At 31.1% G+C, this 25015-nt stretch overlaps 2 protein-coding genes across 5 annotated transcripts in view; one reads left to right on the top strand and one right to left on the bottom strand.

Annotated features, from left to right (window-relative positions):
• Positions 1-575: 575 nt before the first annotated feature.
• On the bottom strand, positions 576-8187 carry LOC113517326 (calcium release-activated calcium channel protein 1). Of its 4 annotated transcripts, none has more exons than XM_026901980.3 (4): positions 7757-8186; positions 6811-6892; positions 4978-5127; positions 576-4165 (listed from the first exon to the last, which is right to left on the bottom strand). In XM_026901980.3, exons 3-4 carry the CDS (start codon positions 5113-5115, stop codon positions 3635-3637), a joined length of 669 nt encoding a protein of 222 aa, XP_026757781.1. In that variant the 5' UTR covers positions 5116-5127; positions 6811-6892; positions 7757-8186; the 3' UTR covers positions 576-3634. The 4 variants fall into 4 exon arrangements, with proteins under 4 accessions (XP_026757781.1, XP_026757782.1, XP_026757780.1 ...); XM_026901981.3 differs by having other exon boundaries at positions 7861-8186; XM_026901979.3 differs by lacking the exon at positions 6811-6892 and having other exon boundaries at positions 7757-8187.
• A 371-nt stretch (positions 8188-8558) lies between these two features.
• Positions 8559-25015, top strand: part of LOC113517601 (mitogen-activated protein kinase ERK-A) — a 52807-nt gene continuing 36350 nt past the window's right edge. Inside the window, exon 1 of the mRNA XM_026902320.3 lies at positions 8559-8976. Within this exon, the coding sequence (XP_026758121.1) occupies positions 8849-8976 (128 nt within the window). The 5' untranslated portion in view covers positions 8559-8848. The remainder of the gene's footprint in view (positions 8977-25015) is intronic.

Below are 25015 nucleotides of genomic sequence, written 5' to 3'. Positions count from 1 at the left end.
CGAAGTGCAACGCATCGTGTCCAGTGCATGGTATTTAAATTTTGCTATTTAATAATTTTATGTAATTTAATGTAAAAAAAAAAAATAACTTTGAATACCCATTAAGTTGATTGATGTCAAATTGTATGCCGAAAAACAACTTCACAACAAATTTTATTGTTAAGTTTTGTAAGTAAACATATTTTAATAATGTGTTATTTAATCGAGAAAGCTCGACTAGTTTCTAGACAATCTGGGACCATTAATCTTGAGCGGACTCGGAAATTTTTCATTACTTTAGGAACCCCGCGATATAATTCTATAAATTGGTTCTATTGTCAGCCCTGATAATTAGTGATTTTGGACATTGGGAGCAGTTTCATATATTGTGATATAACTTATATGAGATAGCAATGGTGCAAATAACACATAAATAGCACCTAAACAAAGTCCTCTTGTTCTCCATAAATACATGAGAAAGTTTATTGCGCCAGATAAATTTTCATACCATTTGGATAAATAAAAAGATATATTTTCAATATTAAGATGAAACTAAGTTAAATACCTCACTTCAATATCTTTGGAATAATCTATTAAAAAAAAAAAAAATTGTAAACGTCTACGTAATTTTGTCTAGTGTCACCAATTATTATTTTTAACTTCAGTAATATAGATTAAATATTAAGTGTATAAAATGTATTACTATTAGAAAGTTATCTATGTCTATTTCAATACAAGTATAACTGACTCTCTTAACAAGTTGCAAACGATTTGTAGAATCTACGTTTAAGCTACCGCATTCATATGTTTAGAAAAAGACAGAACTTTTACTCCATTATATGTAATAGTGGAAACGTATCTAGAAAATTGATTCGTTTATCACTTGTTTTGATGAGTCTGTCCCTTAGACAAAGTGCAGAAACGATATGTACTTTATCTATGGAACTGATCAGAGATTCATTTGTCATGCCATGTACAGGAATATAATTGTCTACAATAAATCTTAAATATTACGTCGAATTTATTCTCCTAAGAATTAGATCCGATATGAACCCGCATCTCTATCGGAGTGTAAGTGTGGTCCCAGTAGAAGGACGCGATCTACCGGTGTGACTATATCACGTACTTTAACGAGAATCACTTTTGTTTTAAAATGGTTTAAAAAAATTGCCAACTGATGTTAGGCAGTATTTCTTTCGTGGGTTTATAACTGGGAATCCATTCAGCATAAAATATTGTCAAGTAATTAAATCTTACAATCTAATGCCTACTCAAGTATACTCTTAATAAAAAACAGGTTGATAATTGATGTCAAATTTAGTTTTGACAGTTCTATATAATTTAAAAATATGGTCCGAGTGCAATTATTAGTTTCATATTAAGAGACTGCGTCTAGACGCTAGTATGTCGCCAAATGAAAACTCTGAGAAATCAAAACTAAGTCGAACATCCATTTTGTCTTATCTCTAAGAACTTTCAACGTAAACAGAGCACTGTACGAAATGGGCAACGTCCATTAATTGGCACTTACAAAGATAACTTGATAAGTACAGTTTTATCGGATAAGTACATATGCATAAAAATATATTATTATAGGTATAGGGAAAATTGTAGTATCGCACCTATGGCAGTAATAACTAGTCAAAAATTGATTGTATTCATGACATTCATAGATCAATTATAATCTATACCATTTCTAAACTGGGTTTTGCAGAATTTAAAGATTCTCAATTGATTCTCCGAGTGGGAGTTATGATTCTCAATCCGCAAATTAGATATACTTGTAAATATGTCTAATTCCAATTAACTGCATATGTGTTGTTGAATTGTAGCTCATAGCTAAATCAATAGAATTAGTATTACTATTTCTATTATATCAAGCTTATTTGTAAGTAAAAAAATTGCCACAAACTGACACTTTTGTTTTCAATAAGGAAAAAAAAAAGAAAAACCTCGTAATTGGTCACCTGAAGGCGGTATCTACACTTCACTATCACTACCTAGTATAAAACAAAGTCGCTGTCTCTGTCTGTCCGTCCCTATGTATGCTTAAATCTTTAAAACTACGTAATGGATTTTGAAGCGTTTTTTTTTATAAATAGAGTGATTCAAGAGGAAGGTTTATATGTATAATACATGCATAATATAATAATAATAATAATAATATTATAGAGAAACACTGATAAATTTAGAGATTTCTAATGTGATGTCGTAAATAAACACATTTTTTGCGCTTACATTGCAAACGCTGGCTGAACCCCACGAGATAAAACAAAACAATATACTACAGTATTGTACATCTATATTGTAAAAAGGACAACAAAAAGTGCGCGATGATATATGTCTATCTCTTAATGATAACCCACAATAATCATTTTTTATCCTCTATATTTTACGGGAAAGAATGGCTTATTTACGAAGTGATTTTAAGCAATACAGCATTAATTTTTATCCAATTAAGTACCTTAAATACATCCATTTAATTTAGATCAATATGACCCTTTACAGCATGTAATTTAAATAAATATTTCCGAAGATATTATCCTATAAATAGCGCGTCGAAGGCCGTGCTTCGCCCTATCATGTTTGTATTGTCTAATGACAAAAAAGCGGTTAACATTGGTTTTAAGGACATTCTGTAGTAAGTAGGTATATTTAGTATTAGCATTGCACCCGTGCGAAGCTGGGGTGGGTCGCTAGTTTACTATAATTTAGTGTTGTAAATGTTTCGTGACTTTAAGTCATTAATAAAATTTATAATTTTGCTCCACGTTAAACAACGTGAATAGTTAAATAAAAAAAACGTATAACCGCATTTATTATACGTTTTTTTTTTTTTAAATAAAGTCGAAATCATTATGAGCAGATAATAAAAATTACTATGTACATTTGAGCATATATTTCTTCGCTACGTCGACAACGTACAACATTATAACATTACAGTCTTTGAAAACGCAGATTGTTACAGAGACCTCTTCCCTCTATTGGAAATGCTATTATTTTATTGAAATTTAAAAAATCATATATTACTATAGCAAAGGAAACTAGAAAATTGAATTTGAACACATATGTATCTGTTAGCTATATAATGAATTGTGTAAAAAAATCACTTCCAAAAACAAGGCACATATTACATTTTCGTCTCACAAGCCTACAATATTAATAGGGACCGTTTCAATTATACAATAGGTCCATAAGTGACTTAAATCTTTACTGGATTCCAAATTGTATGTAGATATTAACTTACAATAAACAGTTTGTATGTAAAGTGTATTAACTAATATTTGTTTTGTTTACTAAGGTCATTCAATATATGTACCTAATCCATATCTAATAAGATTTCTATTGGACTTATGATAACACTATAATTTATCTGTATATGTCCTAAGATTATATAATAGATATGACGTCACGACAAATTCAATATGGCGGAATTATAGCTATCGAACTATTGTTTCATCAAATTTCATTTAAACCTGTCTATAATGTTTCGGCTGTGAAAATATAATATACAAATAGACACAATCATTTACTTCTTTTTTTAATTTCAAAAAGGCCCAATGGTAACTTTTGTCCTCACTTGTGCCACAGATACGACACTATGTTAAAATAAACTACAATAACATTCCGTAATAAAAACATTAAAACATATTAATCAAACAATACGACTCTGGTCTAGCAACGTTAGATTATTCATCCTAGTGTCCTGATCACCCATTTCAATTTGTTCCTTTAACAATTCCAACTCCTTTATCCCCGTTACTGTCACTTCATACTTATGAGTCGCCAACGACATATAAAAGTGTATAGCGAATGCTAAGAACACGATCATAACTGGTATTAATACGACACATGCTGACCACGCGGCAGTGGCGCTGAGATCGTAAAATTTCACCCAACAAAGTATTGCTATCTCTATGAGAAAGAGTATAAGGCCCAGAAGCGTGGAGAACGCCCACGCGATTTCGATGTACCAATGCAAACGTTCGTGAGGAGATTCGTGGACAAGAGATATGCTGTGGAGGTTACCGACTGCTTCGATGTTGGGCAGAATGCACGTGCTTATCATCAGAGCGAGCATATGAACAGCGACTAGTAGTGTGGTGCAGACCGTAAATGCGACTAGCATTTCTGTGGGCACCGCGGTCGCGTTTGGTGGATTCAGCTGCACTTCAACCATAGCTACCTGTAGACAACAGACATAGTGTTTGACTCTCTGTTTAGTGTAACGGTTGATTGGTAGAGAATCGCATGAGGCATTAAATCCGCTCAGTATACACATTTTAATGTGCGTAAAAAAATAAATAAATAAAAATATTGATATAAAGTAGTTTTTTACACTGTGATGTATATTATTATACTCAGAGTGTGGTCTATCAAGAAAGACGTGATGCACTACACATTTTTTTTTGCACATTTAAGAACTAAAATTCTAGTTTACTTTTATGCCTTGTATTTTTTTCGACTTACAATAAAAAATCTCAAAAAAAAAAATTAAGGCAATTTGGAAAGGATTGGGCAAATACTTTTGAATCTTTAAAGTAATTTACTAGGGTATACTCAATTTTTCTGATTTTTTGACTGTACTGTATTGTAGTACACGAATACGGTCGCCCATTCTGAACCATTTTATTTTTGTAACTGTGGATTGGCTTCATGTTATTTTTATGAGGATTAAAGGTGCAGTTTTTCTATTCGACCTTGATGTCAAGAACTGCTTTTATGTAAACACGCGATATTTACAATGCATTCATTTATCCTTCATTGTCACGAAACATCTCGTAGTTTTTCGATGTCTTTACAATTGAAATCGCTTTTATTGCGTAGCAAAACATGCTTATTAGGGAACGTATTAATAACCCCTTACTATATAAAATATGAAAGTGACTTGTCTTCAACGGCTCAATTCGGCATGATCAAAATCATTATACACGTAATATTTGGGATTAGTAGTGAACAACGCCCTGGGTAAAATCAGTACTTAAATATAATGATTACCATTGCAAATCCGGAAAGTAAGGCCGACGTCTTGCTGGAGGCCTTCAACTTGGCGCGGCTGAGTTGCAACTTGCGCCACGAGAGGTAGGCCGGCGTGTGCAGCCCCTCAGCAGACTGGATAGGAGTTTCGCCCGACATCACACACTTGTGCTGGAAATATAGCGATCTCATAGTACTAATAAAAAAAATAAAATGTTAAATTATACCTACGATACAGATTAAAAAAGACATTAACTAGTTTATGACTGAGTTGTATTCGTAACGAAATATATTTGGAAAATAATCTGAAAGTATAATTGATATAAATTATAGTGATTAATATTGATAAGGTGTACTAATCAGTAGTGTTAACCGATAGTATATATACATAGTACAATATAAACAATATATAGTAATAGCGAAAATGATAAAATATATGAATGAAATGTTATTAATTACATTCATGCAGAGAGAAATCGAAACCGTTAGCGCCCTTTGAAGAGAATGTTCCACCAGTTAAATTGAACATTTTCACTAAAAAAATGTTCAATTTAACATATGCTCAAACAACATTGCGTTAGTGTATGGGAAATCTTTTTTTCAATTTTCGATAAAAAAAACTCGATTCTAATATGTTATACAATTATGTTGTCTGTGTGTGGTGGTCGTACTCGTGATCAGAAAGGTAGGTTAGGATTGGTTTGAAGAATGCTCGAAAAATTAACTTTTTTTTTTTAATAAAACTTAATTTAAAAGCACATGTCGGTAAATTCTAAAATTTACCAATGTACGAGGTTTTATAATAACATATTAATAAAATGAAAATAGTATAGGCAGACGGGCAAATGACTTCATTAATTTGAGTAGTCATTCTACATTTTTAACATAATAGCCATGGGGGAGAATGGATATGGTGGGTAAGTATATATTCATTGATAAGTTAGTGTTAGTAGTGACAGTGACCCTTTACATTATCAGACTAGGCAAGACATTACACAAAAAGAATGTATTTTAGTATACATAATTCCTAACAGTTACATTGGAAAGCTGTATATTCATACATTAAAAGAAAGATTAATTTAAAATGATGCTACAATTTATGTAGTGAATGCAAATAAAAGCAGCTATTATATTGCATTACCAAAAGATTCCAGTATATATAAATAGCATGAAAAGCTTGATGGAATGAAATTTGTTTATCCTAATTTTTAATGTCCTAAATTAAATTACATAAAATACATTGACTAAAAAATAGATACGATATACATATTAAGCAGTGAAAATAGTATTTTATGTTACTTAATTAAAGGAAACATTAGTAGGCATTATTAGTAGATTTAAAAGTTACTAGCTGTGGTGCAATGATGATGATTTGTTATGCAAAAATGAGGTCCCAGGTTCGATTTCTAGTTAAATTAATTTAGGAAACAAATTTTTTAGAATTGGTCATGGTTTGAGTATTCTGGGTTGTTTTTTCAGATTTTCATTGTCTGATTCCAGGACCAGGAGGATTAGGCTTGATTGTGTGGAACTTAAAGATTAAATTTCATATTATAACAATAATAATATCAGTATTTATTATATTATGTTAAATTATCATAATTCTCACCAAAATCCACAGATAGCTTTATTACAACAAGCACAAGCATTTATGATAAAGCTGCGACAAAAATATGAATATACTGAAATTACTCATTGTTACACCAATATATATTTTTTTATTTTCATATTTGTTACAAACACTGGATTTAAAAGTTTTTTTTAAATTATGAATAGTTTCCGAATGTTAAACGGATGAACCGAACCAGCATGATGGAACCCAACGCCCTGCAACCAATCTTAGCTATAACTCACTGTTTGCTATAATAGATGAGTCTCCTGCAGCTGTATTACAAAGTCAAATTCGATGATTTCGTAAGATCTGTCATCAATATTGCTAATAAATAGAACAAAATAATTAGAAAAAATAATAATAATTATATCTAACATTAATCAGGAAACAATATTATTTCATTAAATCTTTAATAAACAACTTCCATTACTTTGAAAGATATTTGTTTTAGTATTATTATTTCAGCCATTAACAGTCCACTGCTGGATATTAGCCTTCTCCACAAAGGGTTTTGCCAGAAAAATAGAATAAAACACTATTTAAAAAAAAATATAATAAAGATTATAGCACAATTTTTAAAAAGTAATGAAGTCACTGTATAAAGTAACACTTTCTGCATATGAAACATTTAAATTAATAGAATAGCACTCACAAATAAAAGATACTACTTGGGAAACCATATTTATAACTACCACATGCAATGATAAATAGGTATTGAAAAATATTAAAACTGCTTAGCCATGCACTTGAGCATTCTTTTATAAAAAATAATAATTTTGTCAATCAGCAGATCATGAGTATGGGTAAAAAGAAGGTCATGTAAAAATAGAGGAAAAATTGGTCTCCCAAACTAATTTATAGTAGCATACTAGCTTATATACACCGACTAGGCTAATAGTAGCCAGAGGTGATGGTGAATTATTTCAATTTAATATTTTTATACCTATGCATAATCAACAAAATGTGCATTTTAAGATTTATGATTTCGATAAAAAGTTTTAGTTTGTTTATACATTTATTAAAAGTAATATTGACATGAACAGCAATCATTAAATTGGATGTTTTGTGTTAATTAGACCTATGCAATTATTGAAATAATATCAAGCTGTGTGAATACAAAATGTAATAAATACACCCAATAATTGTACAAACTGTTGGACTAAAAAATTAAGTGCAAGTAAAGATTACCTTGCTCAGTTTTGGACACCAATTATTAGGTTGATTGTAACGACCGCTTGTGTGTATGCAGTTGCAATTATTTCCAACCGTACTGGCTGACCAAACCGACATACCTAGATAATTTGCACGATAGTCCTTCGTCTCGACTTCGACAGCGAGGTCAATAAGCTGTCAATTTTTTCACTAATTTTCCATGTTAATAAAGAATATGAAAGAACGATAAAGATAAATGTATTTTCGAATAGAGAGTAATAATTTATGATTGTTTCTCGAATTGATCGAATGAAATTTATTTTAAACCATTGTTTTTATCCACGCAAACGCCAAAAAACAAAAACAAGCATTGAATATTAATTAATGAATTGAATAGAATAGATACCTAATAATAGAGAAAAGAGAATTTGAATGAACAATGAATGAAACAGGTAGGTATACACTAGAACTAGAAAGAATTAATATTTGAATGAACTGATAAAAATGACTGTCGTATTCATGAATGACAAGGGATTGATACACAGATAAAGTAATTAACTAATATACTACACTTAATCTATGTTTTGAATGGTTGGACAAAATAATTCATGCATAAAAAACTTGTTGTTTCTAATCGAAATAGAATAACAGCGTCTTTATTTTAAAAACGACAGTATACTATTTGGTTTGTATTAAACATCTATTTCCGTCAGTGCTATCCCTCGGTGATCCCTTTCATTCATTCGTCCAATGTGTATAAGAATAAAATTGTCAAGTATTTGTGTTTTCGAACGTACTGCTGTCAGTAGATGAGAAAAGGATAGGAATATATAACCTGTTCATTTTTGTAACGGTATTGCGTCTGTACGGGAGTGTCCAACTGTTGTCGGGCGGGCTTGCGAATAAGGATGATAAGCGAGTGACAAGTGGACGATTTGTTCATAGTGGATAATGTAGGTCGGACTAAAGTAGTTTGTTTTGATTAATTATTAATATTACTTGTGATTTGTCGAGTGCGGGCACGGTCGTATATCGTAGCCTGTGATATTTCATGTCGGATTCAGAGATTCTGTGACAGTAAACAGTTCATTCTCATCATTCAGTGCTAAGCTAGTTCTGAGCGTCGCGATGGCTGAGGCTGCAGGTGCTACTAGCACCAACCCCAACGCTGAGATCGTCCGAGGCCAAGTGTTCGAAGTTGGGCCTCGGTACACAAACCTGCAGTATATAGGCGAAGGGGCCTATGGGATGGTTGTGTAAGTACTTACAAAGAATCATAGAAAATATTATTTTAGTCAAGTCTTTAGTTAAAAAGGTTTATAATTTCAAATTACTGATGTAAAAATTCATTGCACTTTAATTTTTATTGGGGCTAAGCAATTTTTTTATAAGTAAAACTACATCAATTAATAATTATGTAGAGTACTAAATTAATATTTATATACTCACGGTTTTATCTCCAATGAGTTGTATAAAGATCTTATACATCTCATGTATATAAGTCACTGTAAATATGAGTTGTAAATGCCAATAGTATATTTTGATAACACATATGCATAGTTTTTACATTCAAAGATATATCAACTAATAGTTATGTGACTATTTTATAACAATACTAAATGTTAACCATAATGCACATTTTTTAATATATTTAATGTCAATTTCTTACTTTGATAAATTTTATGTTATTAAATAAATCTATAAATTGCATTATATTTGGAAATTGATATTGTAATCTTCATTTGAGTAGAGAGCTACATTAGATCAAATTTTCAGACTGAGATGACTTACCTACACCACATTTTCATTAGGATTTTCAATATTTATTAATATTTGATAATTATATTATTATAACAAGCTATTGTGCATATTGATGTATCTTGACTCTATTCACATTAGCTATTTTTTCTTTTTGTCATTCTTTTTTTTTATAAATGATAGGCATAAGAAACAAACCTTGTATAGCAGAGTCTGATGCCTAATTTTAAATTTAATCAGCAGTTAAATCTATTTAACTATTTTCTTAAAGGTGTAGAAAGGTTATAGCATGTGGTTCTTAAATTTTAATTCATATTTAAAATAAGTAAATATATATCAAACTATATAAAGTTTAATATTATATTATTTGTATTAGCTTTTACTTACTAATTTTGTTGGCTTAAAGAGAATATATTAATTGATAAGAACAAAAAATAGCCTGTTTTTCTCTGTCTTAAATAATACATGTATATTTCTTATTCCTATTACTTGATACTGAATAACATCCTTTCCTAGCCAACTATGAAGTAAGCTTTGATTTATGTATAGTATTGCAATTATGTAAAAGATAAAATTTTACTAATATATATAATAGATGTAACATTTTGTATAGATGTTTTTTACTCAAACACGCCTAAACAGCTGAACATATTTGCATTTAACATATAGGATACTTTTGTATACAAATTCATATAGGTATAGCCATTAGAAATAATTAGTTATTGATAATTAATGATATATCCTAATAAATCAATGACCAATATTTACACTCCATATGATGCAGTGAAATAATGTTATGAAAAAAAATTTACATATTACTAATAAAGTTAAGCAAATTAATTAATTATAATTTATTACTATAGGTTTAGGTATTAAAATACAAAGAGGTAACAAACAATAACATTAATACACTTATTTAATATTATTAGTGAGGATTATATGTGTGACTAATATAGGAAACATTAGTCATATATAGTTACCATATCTAATCATGTGTAATAAGTTTTTTCCTTTAATAATATATAATAAAAATACTTTTACTTATTACATTAACACTTCTTAAAACTTAAATAGATTTTTTTATAATCCTATGTTATTTCTTTCTATTAGTCTAACAGTTTTATTTAGGGCTTAGAAATACTTGAGTATTTACATATATAAAATATACTATCTGAAGCATGCCTTTATTAATCCTATTAGTTCAAGCTCCACATGGTTCTCCCTGGTACCTAACCATAATGGTTAATTCTTGTTGTACTCATGACAATGAACCAACTGGTTTGCTTTCATCTTCGCATATCATCTCTCACAGGTGTCTTGCATACCGATAGCGCAAGTAGGGTTTCCATTTCTTTTACACCCATTATAAAACTTAAACCAACTACTTATTTAAATATTTATTTATTTAATATTACTCTTTATTGCATGATTTATAAAATAATAAATACAATTAAGTAATTTTAATGAAAAGAAATACAAAAGGTAACCTTATCGCTTAGCAATCTCTTCCAGATAACCTTTGAATAGAGGCCATTGAGAAAAAAGACAGAGGCATACTATTATATATATATAAATGCTTCGATTCAAACAAACCTCTTTCGCTTCTTCCACATTCATCATTCATATACATACATATAAATAAATATATACATAAACATACACATTCTTAATAGCACAAATATAAATATATATTATATACAAGTATATAATAGTGAGAGATTACTTAATTAAATGGGTATGTAATAAATGTAAAAAAAATGTTGACAACTTTAATTATCATAACAGCTAAAGGAAAATCAAGCCATTATGATTAAGGTGATATGTGAACCCTTGACATCACTGTTTTATACTAATTGATTAATAACTTCAATATACAACAACTAAACGACATTTCAAATTATTTTAATTATTTGTAGGTATAAACAAATGAACACAATAAAGTAACAAAAACCATGTTGTTTAATCTCTTAAGACTTTTTTTATACCTAGATGGTTTGTGGCTGCTATTTTTAGTTTATTCCTATCATCATGAAGCCTAAGCTTATTAAAGGTCCACGTAGATAATGGACATATTGGCAGTTAAGAAAATATACTTTGAGTATAATTTGATAATCTCATGAGATTTATTTTAGAATCTAGGATTAGAAATTCCTGTAGGTATTTATCATTTTAAGATATAATTATGATGCGATATATCCATTTTATAATACAATAGATCTAAGTAATAATTAAAAAAAAAATTAACAAGCTCATACTTTTCGATGTAAAGATCGTTCAGAGATCACATTTATTTTGCAAACGCAGACCAATAAATTGCAAAAATATCTTCGGATATTGGATGCGGATATGAGTACGGACGACGGACGCGGATATTCGCCGGCTTTTACAGGCATCCATCACGCGTACATTCCGGTCACGTAGTGTCTCACCCCTACATAATCATCTTCGGATAGCAACTTCTATTGTTTGTCGTAATATAGGTATTATTAATAAAGGCTATATGTTATTGATAGGTATCACAGTGCTCTGACCGGGCACTGTACGTGGTACCTACTTACATGGATCATTATTTTTACTTTTCTGTTGATGTTTCGCCTTAGGGTTTTTGTCTAATGTTAAATATATCTATGTAGGTATTATCTGATATTTTTTATTTGTTATATTTGTTAATTATTTATTTTTGCCAGTATAGCCTTTTAACGAAATATTAATGGAAAAAACAAAAATGGAATAAAAGTATTTTAAGGTTATTTTTCGTTTGTTTAAAGCTTTGCGAGTATTTTTAATGGATGATAATGGAATAAAAACTCCGCCTGTTGCTAACGGTATACTAGTGAGGGATGATACTTGAGGATGAAAAGGCAAGTCAACACCGTGATGAATACACCTGAAATTCAGCACGATGCTTTTCAGACTGGACCATGTGGTGCTTAACTTGACCCTATATTATTAGCAATGGGACTGATAGTTTGCATTACTAAGAATTCCTTCCCGCTTTGTGAGTATTAATCACAATGCACACAAGAAAGAATTGTCCCTTAAAGGGATTTCTTTCAGTTTTTTTTTTAGATGATAATGGAATAGTAACCCCGCTTGGGCTACGGTATACACTGACGAGCTAACAGTGAGAGGTAGGGGTAGAGGATAGGTAAGGATGAAAAGGCAGGTCAGTTAACCCATCGTGACGAATTCAACGATAAATTAGTCACGATAGTCTGTTACCTAACATGAGAACTTGGGCAAAGGGATTGTTAGTCATGGGATTTATTTGATTCATTGCTAGCAATAGACCCTATCAGGTCGACCTCCACGCGGTTCCCCCTGGAAACTATCGTGGTTAATTCTAGTGTAATTCGTCACTATGGATTAACTGATCTTCCTTTTTATTCTAATCTATCGTCCATCACTGGTGCTCCAGCATGATATGTTACAGATAAGTAATATTCATTGCTATGCAGACGACAGTACAGGAGATACATTATATACCGGTCATGCAAAGATCTCGCGGACATATATATATATATATATATATATATATATATATATATATATATATATATATATATATATATATATATATATATTAACCCCATATTTTTTCAATATATATATATATATATATATATATATATATATATATATATATATATATATATATATATATATATATATATATCTTAAAAAAAAGTTATCCCAATCATTGTAATATTTTCCACCGTGCGTTTTTCATGCGTAATAATAGTTACATATATTTTTTTTCCTTTTTAGTAGAAATCACTAATTGGGCGGCGGTAGTTTTTTACCATCAGGTGAGCCGCATGCTCGTTTGCCCCCTGTGTTGTAAAAAAAAAAAAAGCGTCCAATAGTGCAGGTGGGGTTAATATTCCATTATCACATATTAAAAAAATATGAGAACCAAGAAGGTGAAATTATATATATATATATCTTAAAAAAAATTAAACTTGTAATATTTTCGTGCTATGCGTAATAATAGTTACATATATTTTTTTAGTAGAAATCACTAATTGCTAGTTTTTACCCGCGGCTTCGTCTGCATGACCGGAATACAAAGTAGCCTGAATTCTTTCTTGGACCTATACATAGAGTAATGTGACAAGAATGTGACAGAAGATGTAACAAACAAATTCACTTTCAAATTTATAATATTAATAAGGAAGTAATGATTATCAGTTATTTGATACAGAAATTTCTTGGCAAAATTGTCAATGAACCTCGATAAATTCTTTTTATAGTTATGTGTACGATAAATATTATCGTTGTAATCTTATCGAAGTCTCTGTATCTGTTGTTATTTGGGCGCGTAAGTTTATTAATCTATGTTTATTATAGAAATATTGTTAGTTATTCGTATATAATTATGAACGCGATAATCAATCTCTATTTTCTGCACGATATCTAATGTCTATTCTATTTTTCACTCGTACATCGTACACAATCGTTACACACGAGTTTTTTTTTTTATAATCCGTAATAAATTCTATTTATTTCATTAAAACATACCTAGTTGTCATTTGTTAAAGAATAGTAATCAATTTGATTAATTGACTATTTCGCCTTCGCACGACGTCTTCTTTTCCTGTGGGAATTTCTTACTATTAGGTTTACTCCTACGATGCTTGCTATTTTCTCTTGAAACAGGAAATAGAACTAGGAGAAATCCATAAAAATTAAAGGAAAATATTGAAGGGAATTTACTATCATTAGGGATTTACAGTTATGTTTCCCTAAATGTTGTAAAGCTACTAGCTTTACTTAGTAACCTCTTACGACACCCACGGGAAAGGAAGGGGTGGTCTGTTCTATGCCAGGATCACACGGCCACATGCTTTAATATTACCTTTTATTGTAAAAAAAGAACATGAATACCATCATATAGAATACTCTATAATTTCACTCACCATCTTCTGGAGGCTGTTTGTTCCTCTCCACTTTCCTAATGTCGTCCAGGATAACATCATCCTTGAAGAACAGTCCACCGTGCATCACTAGTACTTTTACTTAGTAGTAGTAAGTTACTTAGTAGTTGTAAAGTAGGTACTAGTACCTACTCCGCCAGTATATTTTTATACTGCGCTAGTACTCAGGTCTTAATCTGTCAGTTATAGCGTAGATATTGTTGCTAGTCGTAATATGAACTTATTACTCGTATTATTTATTAACCATTTCACTATTTTTATTTTTTTACCGTTTCTTATTTCATTTTTAACGTTAAATTATGGACAGTAAAATATTTTCTCTATACCATAGATATCAAATTTATCAATAAAAATATAAAAAAAAATTAAACAGACTAGCATAGAAGATAGATTCCATGTGTAAAAAAATAAGCCACTGAAAAATGTTACCGTAAAATGTAGGTATTTCTATCAATTGTAAAATGTTACTTCCTTTTATACGTCCGCTTTTCTAAATGTATACAGCACAAGATATTGAATAGGAAAAACCCTCGCAACGTATGGATTTCTCGTAACATGTCGATACAAGTGATACCTACGAGCGTCTTGAACGGCCACATAAAATCCCTTGGCGCTACTTTGAGCAATGCGGTCTCTCGTCTCGCCGCACACTTTATTACCCCCCACCACGTTTCCCTCGTTCCATCTGAACACCATCACAGCCTCGTAAAATGCTAAGCCAAGCGTTAACTTTATTATCAATTCGTAATTAGTCTTACTTGATATCAGATTATGAATGTATTAAATTTGCATATATGTTCAGATATTTTGAACAATCGACGCATGAATGAAGCCTTTACTTCATAGCGCCTGAATAGTAAAAAAAAGAATTGTAACGAATGAATTTCAATTTAAATACAATTTCTTTTTTTACCTAAATCGTTTCGTTTGGTTCTTAGTTTTGTTTGATAAAAATACGACCACTACCAGCAGAAAGGCTAGAAGCATCTGCTTAAACATTGTAACTGAAACATCGGGATTATACTGTAATAATTTGCGTTAGCGTGAAGATAAACGCCACCTTTCTAAACTGTTATAATTGGGAATATAAATATCTATAATTTGTTTATATTTTTTACTAATCTTTACTGCCTACAATTCTTTATATTAAAAAAGAATTAAAAAGAATGGCTGCTTTTTATAAAGCCGTATCCTGCAGATACATTCGCGTGAATCAGTATAAAGTATCCTATGTGCTAAGTTAGGATATAACCTCTCCGTGTACTAAATTTCGTTCAAATCAGTTCAGCAGTTTTTGCGGGAAAAATTAACAAACATCCATCCATTTATTCATCGTTATAAACTTTCGCATTCATATATATGTATAGGAAATAAAGTAATCTTTTTTGTTAATATAGTTTGTATTGGAAGGGATTTGTCGTTTTAGAAAAACAGTTTATTTTTTGGGAAAGGAAATTACAACGTCATAAAGAGGCGAGTTTCTCAATTGGGTTGTATTTTTTTCTCTTTATGTTTTTTACGCATACCTCCGTCGATTGTAAAGAAATTTAGATTTTTTTTTTATCTGAAAAGATATAATCGCAATTTGATCCCATAGAATTTTTTTCTAAATCGATTCCATGGTTTAGTTTTGAAATCAAAATAACTAATTTTGACACAATGGAAGTCGATTTTTTGTAGAGCAATGTTAATTATTTTAGAAGTGTAATAATTACTTACCTAAGTGATACTTAAATAATAAATGAATACGCATGTCATGGGTGTCAAGTGTCGGCCTACTTTAATTTCCATATTTATATGGAATTCAATATGTTTTCGTTGCATCATCATAATACGACTGTTATATAGCCGCCGTCGTTTATTGACGCCATTACTCTTTCGTTAGAAATCTAGAAACCCAATATCGCAATATATTATTTGATTATATTATTATCATACAGAAATATATTTATAATACTCGTACTTCCATTGAGTAAATCTTGTTTTTAACGTATTTTGTATTACTTAGTTCGTTAAGATCGCGAAAGGATTGTGCTGCTTTCCATCCTTTCTCTAAGTGGTAGAGCGACTATTACTATAGTTTTCGACACGCATTTTTCTAACACAATAAAGAAGATTATTTCTATACAAAAATATATAATATAATAAACAAAACGCTACTTTTAACTGATGAAAAATGCACTGATATAAACGCCGGATAATTATGCATCAACCTTATATTTTTTGTGTTCTTTTATTTATTTCCTATGTTGTATAATGCATATTGAATGATACTCATTAATTCATATTATATGCGTACTTATAACATTATGACTGAAGGACTTTAGAATCGGTACTATTCAAAGATTCATAGACAGACAGTAAGAAATAATTCCAACAACCAATTCGTGATTTTCATTACACAAAGAACAGATTAGTTGTGCATTATTCAATTGTTGTTACTATCCGAAACATTATACATAATAATTTGAAAATTTTCTCTAAAAATAGCATATTTTTAATAATCATAACATTAATATAGGATCAATACGACAGTAAACTATAACATTGGCAAAATAAATTTCCAAATAATTTCAGAATTCGCGACGGTGTGCGCATACATTTATGAACAACGAGATGTTTCGTAGGCACATTAGATTGAAAATATTTGAATTTAGAATGCGGAACTTACGTGTTTACAAGTAGAGTTTACTTCGCAAAGAAAAATGATAGTTTCTAGTATTACCAGTTTAACACAGTACCAACAAAAAAAAAATACAAGACAAGTATCAAAATCGAAGCAGAACCGACAACGTAATTGTGCAATATAATAAAAAAAAAAAAAAAATTAAATGAAGTGAATACCTCCTGTCTTTTGTAAGTCGTTTAAAAAGACCCCAAATCATCTCCGGTATTTAGGACGGGTTTAAATATTTTAATACCTATATTTTACTACGATACGGAATGGCAATCTCAACGTCATATACAAATTTATATGTATTTATGTTTTAGAATATTACTGTACAAGGGTAGGTATATTTTCTTAATGTACAAAGCTTAAGACCTGTATCACAAGTCACTGATAAACTTTGTGTTGATCTATCAGACAGCTTACTTAGAATTATATTAATTTATTCTAAGAATATATTTACTTGGTTACTAGATGAGTGGTATCATCATGTTTTAAAACTGACAGTTACTTGATATGGTTGTTAGTTCATCACTAGGCTGACCAGCCTTAATCAAATAATTATAAACAAAAATTAGTTCTGTCATTCACTCACATTTGTCCTCGATAGTTATTTTTTGTTTTAATACAAGCTGTATGAAAAAGCGGCCTTGAATGAATCTTTTTTTTTATATTTAAAAAAAGAATTGTGGGACCTAATATCGAAGTAAAAGTACAAGGAAATTTCAATCAAATTGTTCTTAATTTGATTCAATTGGATTTGTTTGAATCGATTGTTTTCTCTTTTTTGAATGTAGTTGAAAAAATAATATGCCTAATAAACACATCACATTGAAAGAAATGACGCCCAAGCATAATTTCTTTATTATTATTTTTTTTTAAACAACATATTTAAATGTACTTATTTATAGGAATTGATGTCAACGAACATTTTTGGATTTACTAATAACCACTTCGGAACGTTTAATAATGCTTAAGATAGATGTATATAGCTATCTTAACATAATTAATTTGTATTCACCTATATACATATATACGAGTGTGCATTCTTTGAAGCCATAACGCGCCATGTGAAAAGTAGTTGACCTAGAGATCTTTTCAATGGCCTCTCGGAACGCACTTACTGCTTGCTATTAATCTTTATATATATATTTTTTAATTCAAAGCTAATTTAGGCAAAACTACTATAGAGAGGAGAGAGAGAGAGATAAAGAGAATATGCTTTATTTGCACTGCAAATACTATATCCCAGTTGTGCAATAATTTCTTTTCGGTTATTGTAAGATGGTATCTTCGTGGATACATCAGCTATTGTAATAATAGAGTCTATTGAAAATGGTTATTTATTTTATTTATAACTTTGTACCTGTTCTAAGTAAATCTGATGAAATGCCAATAATAATGAAGACAGCGACAACAGTCTGCTGACTCGTCGACAACTTACAATGGATCTTGTTTGAGCTCATTGAATTGATCTCGAAGGAAAAAGAAGATAACTTTAGTATCACGGAGATTCAACTTTATTAAACTTCAATCCCCCCGACTTTGGAGACGTTCTATTGGTCTCGATAAATTGTTGGTGGCGCTAAATAAATGGTAATCAGTATTTGATGATAATGTATTCAGCTGGGGAATTCCATTTTCAATAAGTATATATTGCTTCGCCAAGAAATACGATTTTAACTGTGAATGCATACAAGATACAACGATTTGTTTCACAAATACCTTACAAATACTCTATATTGTAAATATTGCGTGTTTACAGTTGATTAATATTGCATTGCAACGTGTAGTTTTTTTGCAATGTAATAAAAAACGGCATTTGTATTTCTCACAAACAAATTAAAAATGGAACCATAATTCTTTTAGCAATTTTAATTAAATAGCAGTTCAGAATTGGACTTAGTCGCGTAATATAGTCGCAGGAAGTAAATTTAGAAGAATTCAGAATTTCTTTTTTTGGAAGTCACTCATAAATGTGTTTTTAAACTGTTTAATTAAAGTATAAACCGGCTAGTTTCAGAAAGGCCTAAGTTCAAATTAATGATTTCAATTTTATTAATTTACGACTTCATACGAAATATTATTTTTTCTAAGGTTCCTTCATGAACATGTAATGTCTAACCCTTAATATGGTGTTGTAACTTGTAAACATGGTTAATTTTTGTGTTATTTTCTTGCGAAACAAGTAACCGATTGAACCGTGAAAGGATGGTTCGTAGAGGCCTATCTGTCCCACGGTAGGGTGAGCACGACTGATCAAGGTCGGCGAGGTGAGGGGTGAGCGATCAACCGAAAGGTCTAATAGGTGGGTTATCGTGCTAAGAAAGGATTTATTAAATTCTACGTGTGAAGCGACCCAATTTATTTATTAATGACTAGTTCTTGTCTGCGACTTTGTATGCGTAGATTTTAAAGTAGGGTAACAAATGTTATATACCACGTGTACGAGTCTATGGTGTATTAAGACAATAAATAATAAAAGATACCTACACCCAATAGTGAGTTCGACCTTCAGAAACCTTAAGACCTCTCATATTTTTTTTTTTAAATAACTCCTATGAACGGACATCGTTCATTATTTTTTTCTTATAATAATTGTATTGTAGGTCTTATCCATGATTTCGTCTGTGTGACCAGGATATGTTTACTAACCGAGGTAGAAGGGGGAAAGGGATTGTTAGTAATGAGGTTTAACAGGTCCATTGTTAGCAATACACCCTATCAGGTCGACCTCCACGCGGTTCCCCCTGGAAACCATAGTTGTTAATTTTTGTTAAATTGGTCACTGTGGGCCAAACTGACCTGCTTTCGTCCTCACCTATCATCCTTCACTGGTACCCCGCCAGCGTATACCGATAGCGCAGGCGGGGTTACCATTCCATCTTCACCTATTAAAAAAATCGGAGATAGAAAGTTGCCTATGTCCTTCTTCATCCTGTATAGTACATGTATACATGCACTGCATGTAGCATATATATGAGTAAGGATGTACAGATATATAGAATAATCAATAAAAGTAGGACCTCCAGCAGTAAAATCAACAAAAAAATCACTAAATAAATAATACGGCCTATTTTTATTCACAGATAAAAAATAAGTCTATCCTACCTTTAGACCTAAACGCATTAAGCATTTATGTACTACTTTATAGCAGAAATAAACTGTGTTAGATATAGTAGCTATATAAACTAGCGTTTTTATCTACCAGAGGGCACCTTTGTACAAAAGTCGTCTGCTTGGTCACCTCTGTCCCATTCGTGTTTTTGTCGTGAAGCAATTATATTTGCATGGCTGTGTTTCGGTTTCAAAGGTGGAGTATGGTAATGAAATTACAGTATAGAGGCATAACTAATTTCATTATTAGCGAAATTAATGGGACTATATATACTATAATACAGTACATACTGTGTTATATCCATGGTACTATTCATGTCTATACGTGACGATTACCACTTTCCATCAGGTGGGCCGTTACCTTGTTTCCCTTCTTAGTTGCAAAAAAACATACATAATGTAGGTATACTTTATTTCATCATCATTATTTCAGCCATTATCCATCCACTGTTGACATAGGCCTCCTTCATAGAATGCCATAAGGAACGGTCCTTAGCTATGCTGCATCCACTGAAACCCTGTAATGTAATGGTCATCACTCCATCTAGTGGGGTCATTATACACTGCGTTTGCCCATACTTTATTTACTAGTAAATAATTCCTGTTACCTGACAAACCATGTTTGTAATGTGAACTAAACGTGGAAGTTTAAAACTAACTATAATAACAAAAACTAACTATTGTTCCTAACAAAAATCCCTATTATATATGCCGGGCCTTATTTTTAATAACTTTAAAGATATTTAAATATTTGCCATCGCAAAGTAAACTTCCTTAGTGATAATAAGACAAGCGTGCCTGCTTAATTAATTTAACACATTATGTAATTCGGACTCTTTAACACCATACTGTGATCGTTTCAATTAGCCTTAATTAAAATGAGAATGACGTCTAGAAGCGTTCGACGCCAAGCAACGGTGCGTTTACCTCGCTAGTGACGTCAACGTTGCCAGATTTGACACTTTTTTCGAAAGTTTGGATGAAAATATTTATTTAAAAAAAAAATTGAATTGTTGAAGAAATTTTTGGAGAAAAAAGTCGATGTATAGAATATTGGGTAATTTATTTAGGAGTTTTGGCATTTATAAACCTTATATAGAATCATAGAATACATAGAATCACTTTACAATAGTTAATTTACTGTTCAGTAAAATGTTACAAACAAACATAGAAATAAGCAAAATGACCTTAAGAAATTATTTATTATTTATTTAACACTTTATTGCACCAAATTACCTTATATTTGTAACCTTATATTTTACCCTGTAATTATTATATAAAATTAAGTTAGCGTTGTTGTTTTCGTTGCCTATTTGCATGCCTATCCTATGATCAGCAGCCTAGTTTTTAACTATAGGCAAATATATGTATGTCTATCGTGGGCCAGGTCTCCCCTGAAAAATTATTTTAAATACGCCAATGGGTAAAACGCAGTGAAAATGAGAAAGAAATCTGTTCGGTTAAAAATGAAGGCAATCTTATCAAATTGGAGAAAAAAAAAATATTTGAAATATGGGGAAAAATAAAGTCTCATCTGACAACACTGAATGACGTCAACCTTCTCCTTAAATCGGCGATGTCTCCCTGTTAATCCCATTAGAACCCAAAGCACTGCGCCGTAGATAGCTGCTTTTGTTTCGAATAAAATTGGAGCGTACTTAAATTCCAACCGCAATCCACAAAGGGTATTATTTTAATACGGGACAATTTCTCTGCATAATAAAGGTTAAAACGTTGATTGTTAAACTTTATTAACGAGCTCGTTAATGACGTTTAACAATTACGTTACGATCGGCTTCAACTACAATTTGTATGTAATTCCACGCATTGCGCACTGTAAGATAACGTTGTGATTACTTAGGGACAGCAAACATAGTAGGTAGAACATGTTTGCGTTAGTTAATTCTTATGATGAGTCATTATGCCGTCACGCGTCGTACGACCACAATCATATTATCTAATATGCACTATCTACGCTTGTACGGTGTCTTGGATTCATTGAGTTTTTGCGACGCACGTGGTTAGATTTAGAATTGTTGATTTGAATATTTTTTTTCGCAATGGACAACACTATGAAGTCTATGGTAGGCATCTAATTATTAATTTAACGATTCAAAATAATATATAAAATATAATTTACGACCTATTTATTTAAATAAGCAACGATTACATAAAATAAATAATTACTCGAAATGGTAACTACGTACATGATCATTGGTTTGTCTTTTCCCATTTATTTGTGAGCGGTCTTCGTCTTCTCTTTTATGTATATCTTCTTGTATACAGTCTATATATCTTTTCTTCGGCCGTTCCCTTTCCTTTACGTCAAAGCATAAAAATATTCCATAATTGTAATTAATTAATAATGTCTATTGGATAAAACCATCTACTGCTGCGAGTTAATGGCTAGACAGTTTTGATTACCATTTTGGCCATTTGATAAGTTGTTTTTATCTAACTTTATAAATAATTATTCTCTATCAATATATACCAATTACATTACATTTAAATGATGGCTTCATTTTATAAATTTCAATTTGAGGACTATTCTGTCACGATTCAATCATTTACTTGTTTCGCAAGAAAATTACATAAAACTACGTTTACAAGTTACAGTACTATATTAAGAAACAATAATGAAAAAAAATTTAATTTGATTTTTTTTAACTAACTTTATAAAATAATTGTTCCTTGTAAATGCATTTTATTTCAGAAAAACGAAGGTTGCATTATTATTATTATTTTCTTTGCGGAGTAAAATTTGTCTCTTATTTGTATTTATCTATATTGGTAATAAGTCTGTATTGGTCTTTCCAATCGGAGAAGCCATCTTGTCCCTTAAAAAAACCGCATACCGCTATCTAACTAGACTAATAATATTCGACGTCATTCAACGCCATTCCTTTTATGTCTGTAGGCAATATTAGGATCGCGTGGTGAAGGAATGCTTTCAGGGGTGCGGCGCACTAAACGGGCCATTAGCGTGCGTCGAATGCGTCAATACAAACGATTATTATCGATGTTAAAAAGCCGATACTAAGTCTCGGAAACGCCAGGTGTTTGTCATCGTCACATCATAATTCGTAACTTGTTTATGTGACCAATTTAATACTTTGATTGTTTTCACACAACATACGTTTATTTTAAACTGACTAAAAATAGGAGGTTCTCAGCTGAAATGTTTTTTGTTTATTGCGATTTACATAGTTAGGGGGTGTTAATTATATGAAGTGATTTTTTAAATAATTTCATTTAGTGTTTTTTTTCTATTTATTTATTTTAACTTTATTTACGAATAAATGTGGTACAAAAGGCGGGCATAATGCTACGAGTATAAGCGTTCTCTACAAAAGCAGACTTTAGGATATACAGAGATACTGGATGGCGATTTAAAAATAAAATAGTAATTATTCCATGTAAATAAAATGTCGTTGTCATCTTTCCGTCAATGTGAGCATTGTTTACATAAATTATTATTATTACTATAGGCGACGGTTACCACTTTCCATCAGGTGGGCAGTCAGCTTGTTTGCCATTCTAAGTTGCATAAAAAAATTGTAATCACCGTTCTTACACTATTTGTTTACTTTGACGATATATTGCAGAATTTAATGTCGAAATATTTTAGATACCTAAGCAGCATACCAGTTGCGAATATCCCTTACGGTAAAATCCGGTAAACCTTATTACATTACAAATATTTACATTACATAGCAGCTACTGTAGAATAACAATAACATTATCAGTAGCCGCTATAAACGTCATCACTGATCCATGCATAGTACTCCTATTTATTCTCCTTTAGTATTCGGTTTCTTGTAACTTTTTTTAAGCAACTTAATATAGTTAATAATCTGATGGCTCATCTGATGGAGAGTGGTAACCGTTGCCTATAGACATGAACAGAACCATAGACATAATAGAGTATTGTGTATCGCCTATGATACCCTTCATGTGTTGCCATTACTGCGAACCAGTGTTATACCTCTATGCGTTGTAATTTAATTGCCATAGTCGACCCTTCAAACCTAATTATAATCATGCAAACACAGTTGCTTCACAGCAGAAACACGAATGGGACAGAGGTACCCAACTTTCTAAATCGTTTGTTTTACAATTACCCTAGCTTTGAATCTCGATAGATATATAAAAATAAATTATAATTAGTATAAGACAAACGTGTTATTTAAGGATATAAAAAGGATAAGCAAGCTCAAGTAGCAATGGGCAAAACCGACAACCAATAGGGAAGAAAGGTTCTTGAGTGGCGACCCTGTACGGGCAATCGCAGTGTAGGACGACCCCCCTACTAGATGGACGTATGGATGGAGTGACGATCTCAAATACATTGCAGGGAGTCGATGAATGCAGGTGGCTCAGGATCGTTTCTTATTACAATCTATGGGAGAGGTCTATGTCCAGCAGAGGACGGATAATGGCTGAAATGATGATGATGATGATGATGAATCGTGTTGTTTGCCTAATATTGTTTTAATTATGACACTACATATAACTAAATATACAGAGACACAACTCAGGACATATACCTACTGTCCAAATCAATATCAATTGAATCTAACGAGCCTATATTAATTTATCTACATCGACCAGTATCGAAGCTGACAATAATATTTATCTACTCATACTTCAGTGTGGCAGAACTGAAAGATTACATTCGTTTAATATTTGCTTTACTATATACTTTACTATATACTAGGAGTATGCGTGTAACGAAAAGGTGAATAATACGAAATACAATCGTCGTTATATGGTGTAAATTTCCCCAAGGGTCATAAGGCGTGATAAATCAATAAT

This window comes from Galleria mellonella, unplaced genomic scaffold, assembly GCF_026898425.1.
Source record: "Galleria mellonella isolate WM207_F2 unplaced genomic scaffold, CSIRO_AGI_GalMel_v1 utg78, whole genome shotgun sequence".
NCBI lineage: Eukaryota > Metazoa > Arthropoda > Insecta > Lepidoptera > Pyralidae > Galleria > Galleria mellonella.
This window is presented reverse-complemented; position numbering and strand designations above follow the sequence as displayed.